At 43.4% G+C, this 21,216-nt stretch overlaps 1 protein-coding gene across 18 annotated transcripts in view; it reads right to left on the bottom strand.

Annotated features, from left to right (window-relative positions):
- LOC127588424 (neurexin-2-like) overlaps positions 1-21,216 on the bottom strand; it is a 121,278-nt gene that overhangs the window by 31,263 nt on the left and 68,799 nt on the right. For all 18 annotated transcript variants that reach the window (XM_052047132.1, XM_052047139.1, XM_052047134.1 and 15 more), the window contains 3 exons: positions 19,945-20,135; positions 19,664-19,837; positions 18,681-18,800 (listed from right to left, as the gene is read on the bottom strand). In XM_052047132.1, the coding sequence (XP_051903092.1) occupies positions 18,681-18,800; positions 19,664-19,837; positions 19,945-20,135 (485 nt within the window). The remainder of the gene's footprint in view (positions 1-18,680; positions 18,801-19,663; positions 19,838-19,944; positions 20,136-21,216) is intronic.

Here is a 21,216-nt window from a genome sequence, read left to right on the forward strand (position 1 = left end):
CCAATTCATCAGTCAGGACTGGGCTAGCATTCCCTGGAGCGGCACGGTCGGCACCACGGCAGAAAAATAAAATAAAATAAAATAAAATAAAAAGAATACGTTGAGTGTCTGATGTGCATTGCTACATCAAATATATGAGCCGGAACATCGCACAGACAACAAAATGTATGATTCATTCAAAAACTTCACAACTGCAATAAAATTGTTGCCGTCTCGGAGGCGCAACAACTTCCATCAAAAATATTGCTTAGATTCTCATTTTGGCTCGTGCTACGGTACATATTCATGTGGCCAGTTGGATTTTGTAGGACACGCTCCAAAGTGCCCCCCACCCCCGCCCCCAAAGAATCAACAGCATTCAGCAGTTGTGTCCAAACTTTGGGAAGAGGTCAAAAGGCAGTTAAAGGATAGGAAGAGTCGGTAGGACACACTCAGACCAAGGTAGCCATCGCTTGAAGGGGCCTAAATTTTGTGACCACATTCAAATCATCTTTCCTCATTGAAACGAATGGATATGCTTTTAATACGTTCCAGCCTTCCATCCAAAAACAAAAACAAAACTTTTTCACAAAGAAAAAGCAGCACTGTAATGTAGCAATGTATACATATTTACAGTCATAAGGGTCATTTCGCCCCTTTTTTAGTTTGCTTCAATTCGATTGAACTTCTTTAACAACCCACTCAGACTTTAACAACCCACTCAGTGCGTTGAAGTACTATTTTTCGCAAAGGATAAAGAATTTATGCCTGTGAGTCAGATTGACCGTCAACACATTAGTGACCTTTGACTCAATAAATAAATACATGAATAAAATCACACAGACAAACGCCAAAGCCACTGAAACAGAAAGACACTTGTACACTTGATCCTTCTTTGATTCCTTATAGTACAGCATTCTCAAAGATAGATTGCACACCTTGAGGGACTGAAGTGCACTCCCACTCCTGCCTCATTTGTGACAGTGTAAATATTTCACAATATTGTGTTCGCTGCACGTGCTCGCCCAATCAATTAGCCGCAATGTTTTTCTGTCGTGTTCTCTTCTATCTGTACACAAGTCAGCCCTCGGAAAGACAGCTCAGCAGCTCTCATTCCGCTCAGCCTTGCAGGACTTATTCTTAGCAATGACCGATTCCAGTTCAGACAAATCTCGACAGTTTTTAGGAGCCGGTTATTTCTTGCAATGTTGGAGGTGGGGAGTGAGATGATGGGGTGGAATTGGAATCCGGCGACACTTGAGTGATGAACGCATTATGGACAAGAGAGCCAGAACGGGGAGGAGGAGATGGAGGATTGAGGCAGCCTTGCAAAGAGAGACACGGGAGAGGGACTGCGGCTGTATCAGCTAAATCACGGTCGATAGAGATATCAGCTTGGGATTGCCGAGTTGCTTGAAAGGACACGCAAGGAAACAGGAGGACAGAGGCAAGCCATGCGGCACCACCTCACGCGGTGACAAGAAGTCGACGCAGGCTATTACTCATGCTGGGGAGGAGGTGGGGCACCGAGGGCCAGAGACGCTGATTAAACTGAAAAGAACAGAGGAAGGTTCGTGCTTCATCTTGGAGAATGACAAGAGACGACGCCAAATGTATCAGTTTGCGTACTTCGATTAACGGATGCAGATTGAGGGTCTATTTAAACAGATTTGCCTCTCAAAGTGGAGTTTTGCAAAGCCTGTATTTTTGATGGCTCTTTGTTGGTTTGTTCGCTGGATTTACTCAAAATTCAATTATTATTATTTTTTTAATTATACAGAATTGCTTCGTCGACAGGGCGGCCCGGTAGTCCAGTGGTTAGCATGTCGGCTTCACAGTGCAGAGGCACCGGGTTCGATTCCAGCTCCGGCCTCCCTGTGTGGAGTTTGCATGTTCTCCTGCGTGGGTTTTCTCCGGGTGCTCCGGTTTCCTCCCACATTCCAAAAACATGCGTGGCAGGCTGATTGAACACTCTGAATTGTCCCTAGGTGTGAGTGTGAGTGCGAATGGTTGTTCGTTTCTGTGTGCCCTGCGATTGGCTGGCAACCGATTCAGGGTGTCCCCCGCCTACTGCCCGAAGACAGCTGGGAGAGACTCCAGCACCCCCCGCGACCCTAGTGAGGATCAAGCGGCTCGGAAGATGAATTGCTTCGTCGACCTCCGCAACAAGTTTCAGATTTTTTATCTATTTATTGATTTTTTACACATACCCAACATTGCTGTGCGACTTTTGAATCGCAGCATCTCCATAGAGTCAAGCTATATAAAATCGCAAACTGCAAATCCCACACCTGAGCAAGCCTCCAATCTATTTTGGTACAAAATTTCCCACTTGACTGGAAAACAGCATATAACCGACAGCTAGCTTTGTCACTTTGTAATTTGCAATGCAATTGTCATCCTTTGCAAAAAAAGAATTGTAAACAAACAATGTGAGACTTGCAATGCATGTCGTACATTATCAAGACCCAAAACTTTCCCTGACCTCATTTCTAACTTTTAATTGAACGTTCCTGTCATTGTGTCTGTACCCCTTCCTTTAAATGTTAATACAGGGCTGCAGTGACTTTTTTTTAGTGTGAAAATGTAATGATACAAGCACAGAAAATAATCCTCTAATGACGTCAAAGGAAAAGTCGGTGTCAATTACACGCAAAGCTCCAACCAATCTTAATTTAACACGGCTCACAGCTCAGGACGGTCATAAAATAGCCCCTCGCCGAATTTCACAAGGAACTCTTTACCACAGACAAAAACAAGGGAGCTTTATTTCCTACAGAGCTGTGTCGCAGAAGTTAAGCCAGTTGATTTATGGTCTACAACTCGCGGAGTCAGCTTCTCCAAGCTGGCCTTTCGAGGCAGCGATGATATCTTGGTGAGAGCTGTCGAGCATGAGGGGGTTGCATTCATCAATCGACCTACTTGAGGATCCGCAATGAAAGCTGCCGCTATCTGGACAACAAGATGGTGGTGGGATGGGGGGCGGGGGGGGGGGGGGGTCCCCTATTTAAACAGTGACGAGTTTAACCTTGGGTCGACTTGGTCAGAAGTCACACTTTCTTGCGCAAGCAGCGCGGCCAATTAACACACTCTTGACTTGCTGGCGCATCAAACAACATACTCGATTTATAGGCGTCCATTTGTCAACATGCTTTATTTTTTCCCAAAGAATTCCAAGTGATTATTCGAGGCGTTTTTTTTCATGTGGGATTGATCAGAATCTGTCATCCATGCGGTTGCAGACAATAAAATCGTAAGAGTAGAATTGCGCCTGAAGGCAGTCGCGAATGTACTTTCATCTTATAAAGCAGCCTGGCAGGTCATTGCTAATTTACTGTACATAATCATGTTAGTTGCATATAAAGTGAGCGCACGTACTGTACGTGCGTTCAAGTGGCCAATTTATGATTGGCAGCGTATCGAACGTATATCGTTTTGCAAAACACGACTACGTTTTGAACTTTCTTCATGCACATTGTTAACTGTTGACATTTTATGCTGCGTCCTTCTAATGTGCTTTAAGGCTATTAGCATAAACGCTGCTGAAAATTCTGCGAGAAAAAAAAAAACGCTGTTCCACAAATAAGGAGTTGTGTGTGTGTTATCAGGCTTCGAGTTAAAACAAACAACAGAAATTGAAGTTTACTTTCCAGCTCCAACAAGCAAATGGCACCGATCCGCTCGCCCCCCCCTTACCTTACCGCAAAACCTGCAAAATGATACAATGCGAGAGGACATGTAGCGCTGACTTAAGAAACCTAAATTGCACAGTTTTTTCTCTCAGGAGGATCTGTTAGATGAGATTTTTCAGCGACATCCAGTCTCACCCGGGGCGGTGAAGTAGCAGGATTAATCATAGCACTTTCAGATTAATTACTCATAATGCCAGCACGCTCTGCAAGGCATAGCCTGCAGTTGTGATGTTTGGTTGATTTCATTAGGCTCAAAGCGACAACACCTAAAATAAGTCCGCCTTAGACAGGAACGTGGGGAGGTGGGGGTAGGGGGATTGTGAAAGTGCTGAGAAGCAAATCATCTCCACGCATGTAAGAATCTTGTAGGAACAGGTTGTACGCAACTGTACAAATACAGATAGTCGAAACGTTGCAAACAACAAACAATAAGACATCGGGGAGGATTCATTGTGCAGTTACAACTGCCGAGTTAAATGTTTGTAGGAGATCTGTGGGTGAACACAAGCTCTCCTCTCCACCTGAATTAAAATGATATTTTGCCCCCCCCCCCACCCCGACCCCCACCCCACATGGCCCACATTTCCTCCTAAAAAGACACCGCATGTGACAGCGCTTCGCATTGTTGGCTGCACATGGCGCTGGCATGAATAGACTCCATTTGCTTGTTAAGTTGAGCTGACTCGCCTCTGCAAGTCTCTCAGAACAGAAGAACGGCCCCATTTCTCCACGACTGAGAAACTCCAGATGACAAAAGGAATCGTCGGACAATTTCGTCAACCCCCAGGTGCAAGATAGTGGATTTTGTGAGAAAGTAAATGGCTCTTTTAACATAACGATCATCTAGTTCCAAACCTTCCTTTCAAAGCAGACGTAAACACAAGAAAAGGCGGCCGCTGCAGCCGAAGAACATACAACAACGGGCAAAAATAGGCATGCTAGGTTTTTATTCACGGGGGTGCATTTTCTGCCGCTCAGTGAGTGTTTGATATTATCTGCAAGCAGCTCATTTGGAATTAGAATCAAATTTATTGTCATTGCATATTAGCTATGAAAATCACAGTTACAACCCGCTCAAAAGACATAAAAACGATGACCAACAAAGGGAGACAGAATGGGAGAACCCCTCCAGCTCCCTCCAGAACAAAACATTGTTTCACACTCAGCCCGATTTGTCCACAGCAACACAATGTAGGCATCATCGCAGATCAACAAAGGAAACTAGAAGATCCACCTCGAAAACATCACATTCTACACCTTGAGACTATTCGGTTGTCAACAAACCGTCACTATTGAGTCGACTCGATCAGAGAAGACAACCTTCAAAAGAAGGAGAAACGCCATCCACCATAGAAGAAGAAAATATATACTGTACTATACATATACATATATATGAGTGAAGAAGCAAGATAGAAAAGATGCAGCCTCCACAATGGAGGATGGCATAGCCTTCAGCATCGCGAGCTTTGAGAGAACTACTTTTAAAACCCGCTCATGATTGATGCCGCCTTGAGCAAGACACCTCTCAGTGGCGTGTTTGCGAGTGTGTGTGTGTGTGTTTACTACCCACACATGGTTGAAACACATGGTCATATCCATCCGTGGGGATTAACCTATAAGAAGCATGGTATGAATAAGAACGCATTGGGCGAGGAGGAAAGAAGTGTCAAGGTGGCTTCTTTTCGGCCAAATGTCTACGCATTGAATACAAGCTGTCATGATGCACAATTGCACATCAGCATGTCTGAAAATAGAAACGCAATTTAAAGCGTTTGTTGAATGGATCTGAGGCAAGTAGCCTAATAAAAAGGATGCTATCTTTACTGTTTGTTAACCCAGCTGCCTTGTGGAGAACCGGCCCTCAATCAACGCAAGCCCTTTTTTGGATTTGAGAACAATTCTGCATCTTGCAACCGGAGTGAAATAAAACGGAGAGGCGTGCCATACTGCAATTCATTGTGTGAGTGTGGGCGGGGGGTGGCTTAACCATTTTTTTTATTGTTCAATGAACATAGCTGAATGTGAGTATCAAAAAAAGAAATGAGAGCGATGGAAAAAATGTGCAGGTTCTTTTTTTTTTCCTTCTTCTTTCAGTGCTTGGCTTTGCTGTACTGTGTATTTGTTTCATGGTGACCAGGGAGGTAGCCAGGAACAAATACAGAGGAGATATGAAGAAATGAAAGGAGCGCTGGCGTGTGCCAGAGAAAAACAGAACAACATCACAAGTGATTGTATAAGGATTTATTTTTTTTATATACATATATTTTTATTTAATACAGTGTTAGATGTTATTATAATATAAAACTTGCTGCCCTCAATGTAAAGTTGATTGGATTTAGTATAGTACAAAAGTAACAGCGGTGGTAAACTCAGTTCATTTAATGGAGTCGGGTTTTACTCTGCGTCACTCTCTAGAGAGATTTGGTTCGCTTGAGTCACTTGAGTCTGTTGTTTTTATTTGACATTTCAGCTCGGCGGCAACATACCTCCGCATTCACAGGCTTTATTATTATTTTTTTTGTGCCTCCTTTGAGAAATTTTCAGTGCATTTTAAGAGCCTTTAGGGCTCCGCACGCAAACGTCATATAAACAGACTCAGAAAACAGGTGAGCGGTGACGGCCGTTACCTGAACCCTTAGGCACTGTGATGTCATTTTCAGTCGACAGCAAGAGGCAAAATGGCCGCCCACTTCGGTGGATAAAAACGGTATCATCTTAATTCATATTCTACAATCTTAATCCGAATACATTCATTCATTCATTCATTCATTCATTCATCTTCCGAGCCGCTTGATCCTCACTAGGGTCGCGGGGGGTGCTGGAGCCTATCCCAGCTGTCTTCGGGCAGTAGGCGGGGGACACCCTGAATCGGTTGCCAGCCAATCGCAGGGCACACAGAAACGAACAACCATTTGCACTCACACTCACACTCACACCTAGGGACAATTTAGAGCGTCCAATCAGCCTGCCACGCATGTTTTTGGAATGTGGGAGGAAACCGGAGCACCCGGAGAAAACCCACACAGGCCCGGGGAGAACACGCAAACTCCACACAGGGAGGCCGGAGCTGGAATCGAACCCGGTACCTCTGCACTGTGAAGCCGACGTGCTAACCACTGGACTACCGGGCCGCCTAATCCGAATACAGTGTGTTAGAATATTGGATGCGCATAGAACAAATTGTTGCCAAGAAAATATTTGGACTTCACTTTTTATTTGATCCCCTCTGTTTTACTGTCATCGTGTTTCACCCCAACCAGAGTTTGAAAGTTTATTTCGGCCACAATGGAGAACAGCGGCCGCAAGCGTAAAGACGACCATTTCATTGCATGTTACCCCTGAACCTTTTGCCTTCCACCCGCAAATTTCTATCCCACTAATTGTAGCTACAGCAAAATATTTCTAGCTTCACCGAGTCATCAGGCTCAGAAAAGCAGTCACGTCAGTTTGTTTTATTCAGAACGACACTTTTCTGGATTTAAGCAAAGGTAAGATGAAGATGAATTTAGATGAAGAGAATGAAACTTTAAAAGAAGCATTCTAGGCTGAGCAACCAAGCAAGAATATATGCTATGCTAACCATCGAGTCCTTGGACAGGAACATGTTTGATTTGCAGTCATGCATTGTAATCCGGTGTTTGGAAAGTTAACCCTGCTCCGTTAGGGTTGCCATAGCAATAAGAGAGAAACTAGGTTGCCTTGGCAGAGGCTTGCACTCTCATTGTGGTGTCTGGTTTTCTTCAGCTAAAAATGCCATGGTTTACTTTCTGCGTACGTGAAATAGAGCCGAGGTTAACTTCTTGCACGCGAAATATGTAATCTACTGTTATTAATGAACAGGCTGAGGCTAAATGAGGTGACGTTACAGTTTGCCGCAGTGTGCTATAGGCCGCCGCTGTGACACGAGTGCATCGAATGCCTAAATGCTTCAATTTTTCATTGCACCGAGTTATAATTTTATCAACAAAAACAGAGTGAGAGCTCGGAGGATGCCGAGGAAACGGCACCTAAATGATGCATAAGCGCGCGGCAGCGTGGCTCGCGAGTTTTGGGACGAAGGAAGACGGGCAGACTGACGGACGGGCAGATGCGAGGCTCGCAATGTGAGGGCCTCTTTGTGCGCACACTGTCTGCTCTTTATGATGTAAACTGAATGTAACCTTTCTCCCCTTCCGCACAGCCCCTGCAGGAGTCACCGGGAAACCCTGGGGTGGGGTGCGAGCGGTTGGCACAGACCGCCATTTATCCGAGGTTCAGCTGCGGCGTGTTGTGGGTGTTAAATAAAACGTGCCATGTTCTCGCGGGGAGGCGGCCACTGAGGGGGAGTCAAAGCAGGGCGGAGGCCGTTCACCTGCTTAGCACTTCTTGTATTAACGGCAGCGCGCTTAAATTTTTTTTTTTTTAAGGGGAATCATTTGGTGGGGGGGATTCTGCTTCGGAAACGAGAGAACGAACTGAGCCAATTAGTCCTTACAGTCGCACCCTGCGATTTATCTTTTGGTTTATTTTGTATTTCTGAGCACCCGGGGCGCTCACCGAGCCCCTCGGAGAAGCTTGAGCCCCGCTTGTACATTGTTAATGTTGAGGTGACGGTGTGAATGCCGACAGACTCTTTCATGCCAAGGCCAATATGTGCTCGTGCGATTTAATGGGTGAAAGTGTGAAACGCGCTTCCACACCAAGACGACCGTCGACGCGATATCGATTCGAAACGATTGTTTTGTATTTCCACCCACGTAACATTTATAGTGCTCATGCTGAGCCACAGCTATGCACACAATGGTGAAGCCCCTAACCCAATTGTGCGAGTATTTGTAAAGGCAGCAAATGTTGCGTTCCGTCAAGGTTTGTTCAAGGTCAGAAATGTTGCCGGGCAGACGCCGGTACTGTCTTTGTCAGAAGGTAATTTTGGACATTAACACACACACACACACACACACACTGGGAAAATGCACTTGTTCAGATGAGTTAACATACACAGTGCTATATATAAGAGATAATTCAAACAGCTCCTCATATGGAGATAAATAAAAAAAAAAGAGTTTCTAATCCTATCGTATTGTGTTAGTGACAAATGAGGGAAAACGAGATGAAGGCAGATACGTCATAGTAACTGGAAACGGGAGTGGGGAGCATCCAGATAAATGAAGACCGCATGCATGACTGGCAGATTAATAGGCAATGGGAACAAATCTGGAACAATAAGACAGCCACCAAACATTTCTAAAGATGTATTTGTTATCTTAGACACCTTGTGAAAGCCTGATATAGTTTTCTCCACTGTTGGGAAAAAAACACAGAATGCCAGGAAGGCCAATTGAGAAGGGACATGTTTCTAAAATGCAAAACAAAGAGCCTTGCAAAAACCAAATGGTAGGAACAAAAAAAAATGTAGCACTTGAATAAGAAAGAAAAGAAAGCTTTTTCCTGCTCTGCTCTGAGAAGAACCCCCCCACTACCTCACCCCTCCCCACACACCCACACACAATCGTCCTCATTCCTTCTCGATGGATTTCAATAGCATGCCATTGCCTCATGTTTGCAGCTTGAATGAATCACGGCGCATGAATGGCCGGCTTCGTAATGGCTTCTGAATCAATTATTTACTCAACACATTAATGAAGAATGCCATCCTATACCAGTTATATTTCTCGTCAAAATAATGCAAGGACGTCCATTATGTCATTCATGTTGTGATTCTAACCTTATTGTGACATACTGTAACTCTTCTGCAAGATATCAAAAGTACAATACTATCACTCTCCCATATGCTACCACCCCCCCGCTCTCTTTTCTGAGGGGCTTGCAGACGCAATCTGCCTTTAAAGTGCAAATGTGCTGCCAGGTAATCACAGAGTCTGAGTTCGATCACAAGTCACACATTTTCAGCCCCGAAGAACCACGGATGTTGACAGTGGGAGTCAACTTGCTGGCATCGCAGTTACATTTCTCCTGATGAGTGACTCTGACGCCCCAATCGCCGGCACGAAATGACTAAGTGTTTAATTAGTGTTCTCAATAGGAGTCCGTATCTCTCACTCATTTCTGCTGGATGGAGAATGAGAAGGTGACTGTGGCAATGAATATATATAACACATGCCAATTGTATGTAATAATGCGGTTATAAGACCCAGATTGTTTTTTTTTTTAGCTCCGCTCATCTTAGTGCTCTGCGCTCCCACAGCGGCGGCGCGGGTTCGGTGCAAAAGTTGGATGGTTTTTGATAAAATAGGGCTAGAAAGCTAAACATGGTCTTTTAGAGTTTCGCAGCACGACTTTAAGTGCAATAGAAGGCAGGATACCAATTTAAAGCACATCATCTTCCATAATACATGGAGAGTGAATCACAAATTAGCCTCTGTTCACATCATTCAAAAGGAAGAAAAGAAAAATAAGCAAAGAAACAGCGATCGGATTACTTGCTGTTGCCATAGTTGCTACCTGGGCACTCGTTGCGTGCAGCTAGCGGCTAGTCGCTGGCTGCGAATGCTGGAGACTTGTGTCACATCATATAATGATTGGGTACTTAACTCGGGGGTTTCTCATCATCCTAAATTATTATTATTTGGTAAGCTTTTATCTTGAAGTTAGCCTTTGCGTCGGCGGCATGTCTAAACGATCCTGCACACACCAAATGAACTGTTACGCGTGGCAGAAAAAAAATCCGACCTGAACTATGCTATGCGATCCATACGGATCAGGGCGTGGTTGTCATCGGGAATTTCTGGAGATTCCTGAACGGCTGGTCCGTTTCACGGTCGGTCCAACCACGGCCAATCCACCACAGCCCTGTCGCTGATGTCGTTTCGGCACATGACGCCTGCCGACAGCGGACGGAGAATCGAGAGTGGCATAGATTTCTGTGTGTTATAAAACCGACACTCTTAAGATTCGTCTTCATCTCATTGAAGATTCTGCAGCGTGCTCTTGCAGCCATCTTTAGAGGACAACCACGACGAGGGAGGGGAGCAACAGTGCTGAAATCCTTCCAATTCGAAAACAATCTGCCTTACCATGGACAGATGAACATTAAGGCTTTTAGAGATGCTTTTGTGAGCCTTTACAGTGTCATTGTAACTATTGTTTGGTATTGGTATTGTATGTTAGATGAAATTCTGCTCACATTTTGTGACCAATTTTGTGCGGAAATTCAGGTAATCTCAAATGGTTCACTTAATCCTTGCCACTGTATTTCCTAAAATCTCATGAATTAAAAAAAAAAAAGTAACTATGCTTTATTACAGAGGTGTAACTATACCGAGATTTGCTGGTGGATGGCTGGTATAAAGATATGAACTCTACAGTGCACAGGACAGATGCACGGATGCCCCGGAAAAGAATTTGCGGATTGATGTTCGTGAGTGTCGTGTGTGATGAATATCGTGAATGCTGCTTGTCTTCCTTTTTCTTAAAAACACTCTATAAAAACCCCAACTCCCACTTCTGGCTTCCATGTATGCAGGCTGAGTCATGTAACCGTGTGACTAATATCAAGTAACCATTGCCATAGCCAAACACAACTGATGCTGTGGCTTGGAATTATCTTTATTTATTCCACATGCACAACACTGTCTGTGTCACTTTGCATTCTAATGAGCTGTCAGTCTATTCGTCGATTTGAGACGCAATGTCCAAAGGTTGCAGGAAAATAATTAGCTAATTCGCTTTTAAGTAAAGACTTTCTAATGATGACAATTTGTGAACAAAATAATGAGGGGGAGGGGTGGGAGCGGGGGGCTTCTTTTGCCGTGATTAGCTGTCGGGTATTTTCAGGTGTACCGTGCCTCTTGCCATAAAGTCTGCTGGGAAATGATCCAGCTCACCCTAATGGCAAGTGAAAATGGACGAGAGGACGGATTCCGTCATTAGTAGCCGCTTTCATGCAGAGATCTTCATTAAAATGGTGCATCAGAGCCATAAGAGAAGAACTTGCGTTTATTTGCCTTTTACACAGAAACCAACAAACCTTTGGACCAGGTAGCAAAAGGGACATTGCCATTTTTCTGCCTGCCAGAAATTATGCGACTCTACTCCTTCATATTTAGGTATGTTGTTTAAACAAACAATAATGGTTTCAACGGATTTAATTCTGAGGGCCAACAGTACTAAGAGCAATGCTCAAGTGGCTCTTACGGGAATGTTACATTTAATTCTGTTACATGAGCCTCTGATGACATAACCTTGTCATCTTTGGTTGTTAGGGTTTCGTTTTTGGACAAAGAGTGAAGAATGTGCTGTTATTTCTATCAAGCACACATGCCAGTGAAATGGATAATTAGGTTGGAGTAAATTGCTGGGACTTAGCCTTTTTCATTAATCCCTTCCTCTATTATAGCAGCCTCCCACTGCTACTTATCAAACATATAATAGGGGTAACGTGAAGCAAAAGCCAATCTTCTTTGCCCAAATGTGTATGGGCACATTAGAACTACACGGAACCTGTTTTTCTAGGACACACTTGCAGCCTATTCCTTGCAGCCTGAAAAAGTGCAGCACATCATCACATCAGGATTTTTAATGTGAGAAGCAAGGACAAGACAGCAAAAAGTAAGCCGAGGAGACATGAACTGCCTCGGGTACATCTTCTCTTTTCACATCTATGTAAATGTCAGAACTTTTACTCTCGGGCAAGCTGAAAAAGTGCTGTGAGATTTTGACCTGTGGAGGATTATGTGTTATTGTTCAGCGTTTTGCTGGAGGACAAGTAAATGTGAGCTTAAGTCTTGCACATCTGAAGTTTTCTACCTCGGAAATGGAGCTGCGAAAGGATATTTCGGCCCTTCGCTTGGAAGGAGGGGTTTCCTGAGAGAAAAATAAAATGTAAAAAAGGGGCAAGCGATGAGAATCGTGTTGATAAAACATGGATGGATCAAGAGCGATAAATTACAAAGGATGGTCGACAACTGAAACAATTGGTGTTGAGAACCAACATTAAGATTTATCACAAGCATCAAATATCACTTAAGATGGCTTATTGTTCTGACAACCCCCTTAAATATGCTTTCAGATAAAATGAGATTTGTGACCAGTGCAGTACCTTGTCTCAAATCATTCATTATGCGGGGCTCTTGGCGTGCTACAGATCCGCAACACCAGACAAAACATTGTTCAGCCGTTTTGTTACAGGGGGCTACTGATTCTATGTTTCAAATTAACTACTTCAGACATAATCGGGAGCTCGGAAAAAATAAAATAAAATCTGAGCCTTGACGAGGATGATCCACAACGGTGTGCTCAAAGTGATCTTAAATGTTAATGTCGAAAGATAATTGGTTCAGGAGTGTACTGCGAAGAATCATCGAGGTGCTGATTTGGGCTTTGACTATCTTAACTTCTTGTTTTTCTCATTGGAGTGGATTGAGATATGCCATCTTTGAAAAAAAGAATCTGTTTCTTTCTTTTGCATATAATGTGTAAAAAAATGGTTCATAAGCGGGTCGATATCAGGTTGCTGACAGGAAGTTGCAAATAGCTAGCTAGCTAAACTCTAGCTAGCTAAAATCTAGCTAGCTAGCTAGATATATATTGCTAGGCATAAACAAACGTAAAAAATAACCAAATGTAGTTTCTGATGGATGCAATAACATCCATCCATCTATCATTATTTGATTCGCTTATCCTCAAAAAGGTCTGACACATCATGGTAAATTTAAATTGAGATATTCTCTTGGTTTTACTGCCAACGTATGGTGGGTTGAAGCATGGTTTGAAGATTAAAACGCAACTGCCCTCGTCCGTATGCTTACTTGGCCTCGGGCAACTGGTGCACGGAAAAGTGCCAGCAAGGATGAATGAGAGGCGCGTTGTATTTTGAACGAGTGCCAAATAAATGCAGAGCTTTTAATTAACTTTAGAGTCGATTACCGTAACGCGCCGCGAGCAAAGCCTCTACTGGGTGGTTGGTTCTTACTTGAGTGAAAAGTAAACAGCGATGACTGAAGTATCGTTAAAGATGACCTTTTACAATAAATAAACGAAAAGCAGGAAGAGTCGGAAAGTACAAATTTGCTTTGTATGGGAGACATTCCATTGCTCGTGCAGAAAATAATAAAGAGCGGGAAGCCTGGACCAGAGATTTTGTTTTTCAGGGGATCTTTAAGTGTTTAATACTTATGCATATCATGTGATATTAAATAGTCTAAGCTCCTTCAAAACTTGGATTTGGCACATATAATTTAGCAAAGAATCAGTGATTTAAAAAAAAACCTAAACGTAATAATCCCCCTTTGCAGGGCATGTAAGTGATGGACAATTATGTCTACAGACATCCATCCAGGTTATAAAAGGCTCAATTAATACTGCAATTTGCATGCTACACTAAACCTGGTGCCGGCAATTCCTAGGACCGTGAAATAACACCGCTGAGAGAGCCAGACTTGCTCTGTCACACACAATATGCCGCCTTTAAAAGTAATCACTCTCGATTACTTTAAATGCCTTCTAAGAAGCAAGGTGCATATGTTAAGTGTGTGTTGAAGGACAAGTAAACGTATGCCCATAATGCTCGACCTCTCAACACAATAACTAATGTACACTTTTTTTTTTCTCTCTTCCAATTGAGAATATGATTCCTTTTGCTGCTGTTGCAATGGTAACAGTAATCACCCCGATAGGAAGAAGGTAAGGGCACCTCAAGATTCAATCAGGCCACAAGAAAGGGAGCCTGGTGCATTGAAATTGGATGAAAATTTGCGAGGTCTGATCCCAGCAAACGCAATTTTTCTATTCTGTTTCGATCCCAGCGGGACAGCACCTCCTTGACTTGGATGTGTGATACGTTCTCCCTTTTTAACATCTGTGAGATCTTTGCAAAACATATTTTTGAGCTTCCGTCTCAAAGCACAAGATGAAGGCTGAGACTCGATCTCCTGGATTATCCTTGTGGTCTGTAGGACCTGTAAGGCTCACTCTCAAATAATAGTTAGAACATAAAAAGGGGATTTGTTTGAGCACTCAGACAGGGAACACTCCCATGGATAAACTACGCCATTGTAGTTTTGACATAAATGAAACCAAAGCGAGATAAAAGAGCACACTAACTGGCATGTGAAATGGGAAAGGAAGACAGCGGCAGTCACGCCGCACTCATGTAGCTTGGCTTCATGCCTGCAGGCAAAGAGGACAATTTACCGCCTGTTTTTGCCTCCATGGGAATAAAACAATCACAAGGAAAAGCGGACTTATAAATGAGCAGCAAAAGGTAGGCTCCATTTTTCAGGTGGTGGATCGTTGCGAGTGATATTAAAGCCACCTCAGGTGCAATTTCACGTCTGGACTGAACAAAATGGACTCGCGTGGATGCATGTGGTGAGAGGACAGCAAATATTTACAATCAGCCAACGCTCCATCATGCAAACACCTGCACATCCTAATGGCATCCAATAAAAAAAAGATGGATGGAAAAATTGTGCCGAGACTGGAGGAAGGCCTTCAATACACAGAGGCCACCTGAATATGCGTTGAAGTATAATCATCGATTTGTTTTTCTCAATGTATTATATTATTTGTGGCTTTGAAGGGAATGGCTGAAAACGCAGAATTAAGTAGGACTTGAGTAGCTAGCTAGCAAAGCCTAAACAGTCCAAAATACATCTTCCATGGATGCCACAATTGACAGAACTGCTGGTGATGATAGTTGCAGCAGAAAGAATGCATCTATAGAATCATTTTGTCTGGCAATTTACAGAGAAATTCATCCAAATACATCGTGAGAAACCGCATTATGTTATAAGAGATTCATGAAGACTTCATTAGCGGGAAAAAATTGGAAGATCTTAGCCTGGGCAAGGCAATCACAGGACCTTCACTAATTTGAACCTGCATTTTACCTCCTAAACTGAAATAGCAGCAATACCCAAAACAAACAATAACTGAAAGTGGCTGCAGTAAAGGCCTGGAAAAGTTTCTTCAAACGAAGAACGCACTACTCTAGTGAAGTCAGTGGCTTGATGCAGTTACTGCAAGCAAGGGGTATCTTTTGATTTGAAACCCAAACGTCTTCCAGTACACAACAATAGCAAAGGAACTGGCCATGCCGTTGCAATACTTTTGGAGGGGACTCTCTGATTTGCTGGTGACTAGTTCAGGGCGCACCCGGCCTCTCTCTCCAAGTACCTTATTGAGGATGACCACTATCGAAAATGTCATCACGACTGTGACTGGCTAGAGTGAGCAGTCCCAAAGTGTTTTAGGCCTCGTTTCCAACAGTTCTGAGATGGTTGAAAATTATAGCTTATGTGCGTTTTGTTGTGACAAGAACATTTCCTTTTCCAAGCATATTTCAACAGGCTTCACCAATGATTACGCTTGCTTTTTGTTTGACTGGAACATCAATGGCAATATTATAATGTGAAACCCATGGCTTTGTGTTGCATAATCACCACCTGACAGGTTTGCAGAGACAGCCCCCGTCCGACCCGGTAAATTGGTTACATTGAATTCTCATCTTACCCACTGCTGTTTTCATGTTCTGGGCAAAGCCTCGTTATTGCTCTTCCCTCCCACCGAAAGGTATTCACGGTTACATTTGCTGCAAATTTGTCCCTTTGTGGTATACCGGCTGATTAAATGCTGGTTCAATGAAAAGCAATCTGCTACACTTTGGGAATTGCACTGATGTATTACTGACCTTTAATTAGCTAGCTATGCCAATTATCACCGGCATGATGGAAAACCTTTCTTTTGTCAACATGTTTGATTTTCCGCGACAAATTCGGATTTGAAGCAATACAACCCGCTAGAGAATCTTGACATATTTTATCCAACTTGTTAGCGATTGGCTATTGTCTGCCAATATAGCATCACAATGAGGACGCAGCCTATTTTAATAGATATTTTTTAAACATCAAAGCAGGCCTTTTTCCTGAACCATTTCAGCAGGAATAAGAAATGAACATCGAGATTTTTGAGTCCAAATAATATCTGTCATTGACAACGACTGCTGCAAAATGTGAAATTGACCAAACCGCATTTCTCGTCATTGACATTGACGAGATGGTATGTGGTTGGTATCCTTGAAGCCAGCCAATCCAATATTCATGTAAATCAAATTCTTGTTTGTAGGACCTGCTGGGGTGAGTGCTCTGATGTTTTTGCCTTAGGCGGCCATTTAAAATTCTGGCTCGACAGTGCACGTGCGCGGCAGAGTTGCGGCAATTACAGATAATCAAATGTTGGGAAGAACTAAAATTATAAGTCCTTTGAACCTCCGTTTGGGTAGGAACCAGTGCCTACCAACATATAATCACTCTCAGTTGGAATCTAACTGCATAAAAATCAACATATTGATTCGAGTCGACTCGATAAGCATCTCGCCGCTTTGTGGGGAAGCAATACATACACAAGTATAACATATGAACTAAAATATTTCTTAAAGTGTGCGACATTTTGAAGTTTCTGGTCATCCACGCTAAATATTGCATTAGGGCCAGGCCGTCCCACCGAGTGGAAGAGCAGCTGCGCAACAGAATTCCGATGCCAAGAAGCAGCGTGACGTGCTCGGTGCACCGCCCTCCTGCTCGGAGCAGGTCACGTGCCGAGCGGAGGTGCTGAGTTCACAACTCTGGCGGCCCACTAATTGAAAATGAATCGAAGCTAGGTGAGCTCAAAATACATCAAAGGGCTGTTCTGACTGACTTACCGAGTAGTATCATGATCCAAGACTCCTTATGATAGATTTTTTTCCAACAATGCAAAACTGGGGTGTGAAAATAGATCATATTTTTGAAATCCCAAATTTCCCAATTTAGAGTGGCCTGCAGCCGAACACCATGTTGTGGCACAACATGCTGGCCCAGCACTGAGGTCTACTGGAAGAGATGCAGCATGTAACAAAAGCAAAAGAACAAAAAAAGACTTGTTCCCACGGAACATTTTGGTAAGCTTTGTTTATATGCGTTAAAGTCACAGCGGATTGAAGGTTTATAATTCATGTGACATCTTTGGTGATTGCGTGAGCTCGTCTATGACCTTTTGCATTGGGTCTGGGATGGTACGTCCCCTCATTGCAATTTAAAGGTTGCACTCGACTCCTTCCATTTTATTCATCCGATGCCGGTTGGGGAAAAAAAAAAGTGTCACCTTTCCTGTTAATTGGGTCCGTATGCAACCCATGCTCCCGTTAGTCCAGAGTTACGCAGGAAAGAAGAATGCAGAAAATGCCAGACGCACAGTTTTGGGGCAGCATAGACAAGTTGTTGATTAGCACAAGGATTAAAAAAAAAAAAAAAAAAGAAAATTCCACATGGAGAACAATCTAAATTAAAATTGGTTCAATATTTACACACAAAAAAATTGCATCACTTAGTTTGTTTGGGACAGATACAGTTTGCAATCCCCCCAAAACTTTGTACGAATACTTTGTATTGATGTCTTAACGTGAAAAATATGCTTGGCGCAGGCCTTGCATGTTGGTTTAAAAAAAAAAAAAGATTTTTGAAAAGCGACAAGCTGCACAAACAGCATCCGTGTTTTGAAAGACTGCATATTCATTATTGAGAAAGATGTCTATTAATTTTAAAATGTTGAATACATCACTGATCAAAACAAGATGCCAGACAATAATGAGCTCCAATTAATTTACTCATAAATCGGGATCAAAATTATATAAATGATTGAAAACATGGAGGAGGGAGGGGTGGGAGGGGTGGTGGTGGAATCCAAAGTTCAATTAATTAAACAAAACAAACACGGGCACACAACATGGCTCTTTCATCTCCTGATATTCACAATTCAACAAAAACACACATTTCCCAAAACAGCGGTTGTCACAAAGACTGCATGATCATTTTTGCATCATGCAACCATGACACCCGCTGTGGGCTCTGTGAGGGGGAACATCTTAGGTAATCTACGCAGACATCTTGTGGTGACTCATTGTGAAATCATTTAAATGCGCTTATAAAGAAATCTCTCTGTTTAGCGTCTTGCCATGCCAACCCACGGCGGTTCCGTCAGACTTCCGCAAGAGGGACGCCACCTCCCACCGAGAAAAGCCAAAAGCTTACTTACGGTCACTGCAGAACGGCCCCTTGTAGGTCGTCATGGTGCAGTCGCAGGAGAAGCCCTCCCAGAGCTGCAGACACACTCCCTGGTGGTGGCACGAGTCCTCCGTGCAGGTGGTGCTGGGACCTACACGGTGATGGCGCAAAACACATACTTTTGATTTACGAGGCTGCCTCTTCATTTTGTATCATTCAAAGACTTATTTGACGGATACAGTACATACCCAGACTAACCCCAACATTATGACTTGAAATTTACCGTATTGGCCCGAATGTGAGACGGTGTTTTTTTGCATTGAAATAAGAAAAAGTGGCGGTCGTCTTATATTCGGGATTGAAACGTTATACCAGTTCACGACGCTAGATGGCGTCATATATCATTGAAGCGAATGCTGAACTTGACTTCCCAGGCCAAAGTGAACCCCTGCCACGAAGAATAAAAACAAAAATGGCGGTAGCACGAAGAAGAAAAATAAAAAAGAATGAAAAGAAAATAATTGAAGAGATAACAGAAAATGGAGAAACGTAGTGACAATCTGGAGAAAAGTGTGTCGACGATGGACCAGGGTAACCGGCAGCTGAGGAGAAGTTATGATGTAATTGACATTTCAAACACCGAGAAGTCATTCATTTACGAATGTGATTGCACTTTAGATTTTAATGAGGCAAAATAACATGCTCTTTCTCTCAATCATTTGTTTCAGATGTACTGTAATTAATTTCTGTATAAAAATTAATTTGCTGTTCAAAAAGTCTTTTTTCAAACTTGAGTCATGAAAAAGAGGGGGTCGTCTTATAATCAGGGCCGTCTTATATTCGGGCCAATACGGTAATAGTCGTGACATGTGGTTGCTTGACAATACTATGGATGTGGGGTTAAAAACAACATACATAAATTTTGCCTAAGGTAGCCGACCCAACTGAAATGGGAAAGTGGGACGCTGAGCACTGTTGGCATTCACAGTTTTTTTTTCCTTTGTCACGCCTCACCTCCGCAGCCGTGAGCCACCTCGCCCACCTTCTGGAGGGCGTCTGCCAACAGATCGGGGAGTCTTCCGTTCAAGTCCACCGATGCCAGGCAGCCCTTGTAACCTTCGCGGGACGCTATCAGTCGAGGCAGGCTGCTGTACATGCTCTTCCCGACACCTCCGATGTACAGCTCCCCTGTAGCATCGAAGACGGCTCGGAATCAAGATGTTTCAATGTCGTGGGCGGAAATAACACAAAGACAGTCCTATTTATAAATTGTACTCAGTATTCCAATAACTCACCCTTCAAATCCAGGTTACGAGCTCCGTTGGCGTGCTGGGTGACGGTACGGACATCGATCTTAAGCGTATGCACGTTATTGTCGTCACGGGAGATGACCACGTTGTGCCACTGGTTGTCATTGAGTGGCTTGTCCGAGTTTCCTTTCATCAGCGACGGGCCGTTTCCCAAGTCAAAGACGTAATGGATGAACCTGCAGGGAGGACACCCACGTTGGTTTCCGACCGTCACTTGTCATCTACCATTACGGCTCCCGATAAGAGATGCTCTTCTAAGGGGTTCCATGCCACTTTTGTTGTGGTTAAAGGTTCAAATGCCACACGTGACAGTCATTTGCGTCTCTCATATACTGTATGTAACAATGTCAGAAAAGGCAAAAGAGGCAGATTCTATTATTTGATTGTTTACACTAGAAAAATGGTTATATAGGTTAGCATTTCTATCCAGGGTACTCGTGGACAGTTCGCTTATAGTGTCCATCCGTCCATTTTCTCTGCCGCTTGTCCTCATTAGCATCTCTGGTGAGCGGCATTCTATCCTAGTTGACTTTGGGTGAGTGCACCCCGGACTGTTTGCCAACCGACTGCAGTGTTTAGATTGTTACATTGATAATTGTATTGCATAAAAATATGCATTAGTTGAATACATTTAGTTTGGTCTTTGATTGGTATTTGATATCGATGTGCTGCCAATAGCAAGTGGCTACATGACACGGGGGGGAAAAAAACTGCCACGGAGGTGTTCTAAGCCTTTATTTGTCTCTAAAGGAGCGAGTTCTAGTGCCAAGGAGGACTTCAGACGGACTAATTGCTTCCTGGAGAATGCTTGTGCGATGTTTGCCAGAGGGAAACTATACTTTCCTCTTTCTTGTTGAATCACAAAAGGGATCAGAGTCATCACGTCTATTCCCCACCGTTCCGCTACTTAGGTGACCAGACGCCTGTGACCGTTTCAAGGTGAATGCTTCAACTCAATGTGCCTGTTTTTTTATTTTTTTGGGGGTCACGGTGTCTGAAAAATCCACCTTTCCTTCAATTTCCCTAAAGTGGTTAATATGTACTGGTGCTTTGCATTTGTAATGTGTTTAAAGCTTTGCAATAGAAACCGGCTGGAGTGGTTGGTAAACAACACACACACAGAAAAACAGGGTGTGCGTCTTTTTCCAATCAAAGACTATTCGGCTATTGCGGACGTTGTATCGGTCTGTCGTGGTGAAGAAAGAGCTGAGCCAAAGCTCTCAATTTAGCGGTCGATCTACGTCCCAACCCTCACCT

The sequence above is a fragment of the Hippocampus zosterae genome, chromosome 16, assembly GCF_025434085.1.
Source record: "Hippocampus zosterae strain Florida chromosome 16, ASM2543408v3, whole genome shotgun sequence".
In the NCBI taxonomy this organism is placed as follows: domain Eukaryota; kingdom Metazoa; phylum Chordata; class Actinopteri; order Syngnathiformes; family Syngnathidae; genus Hippocampus; species Hippocampus zosterae.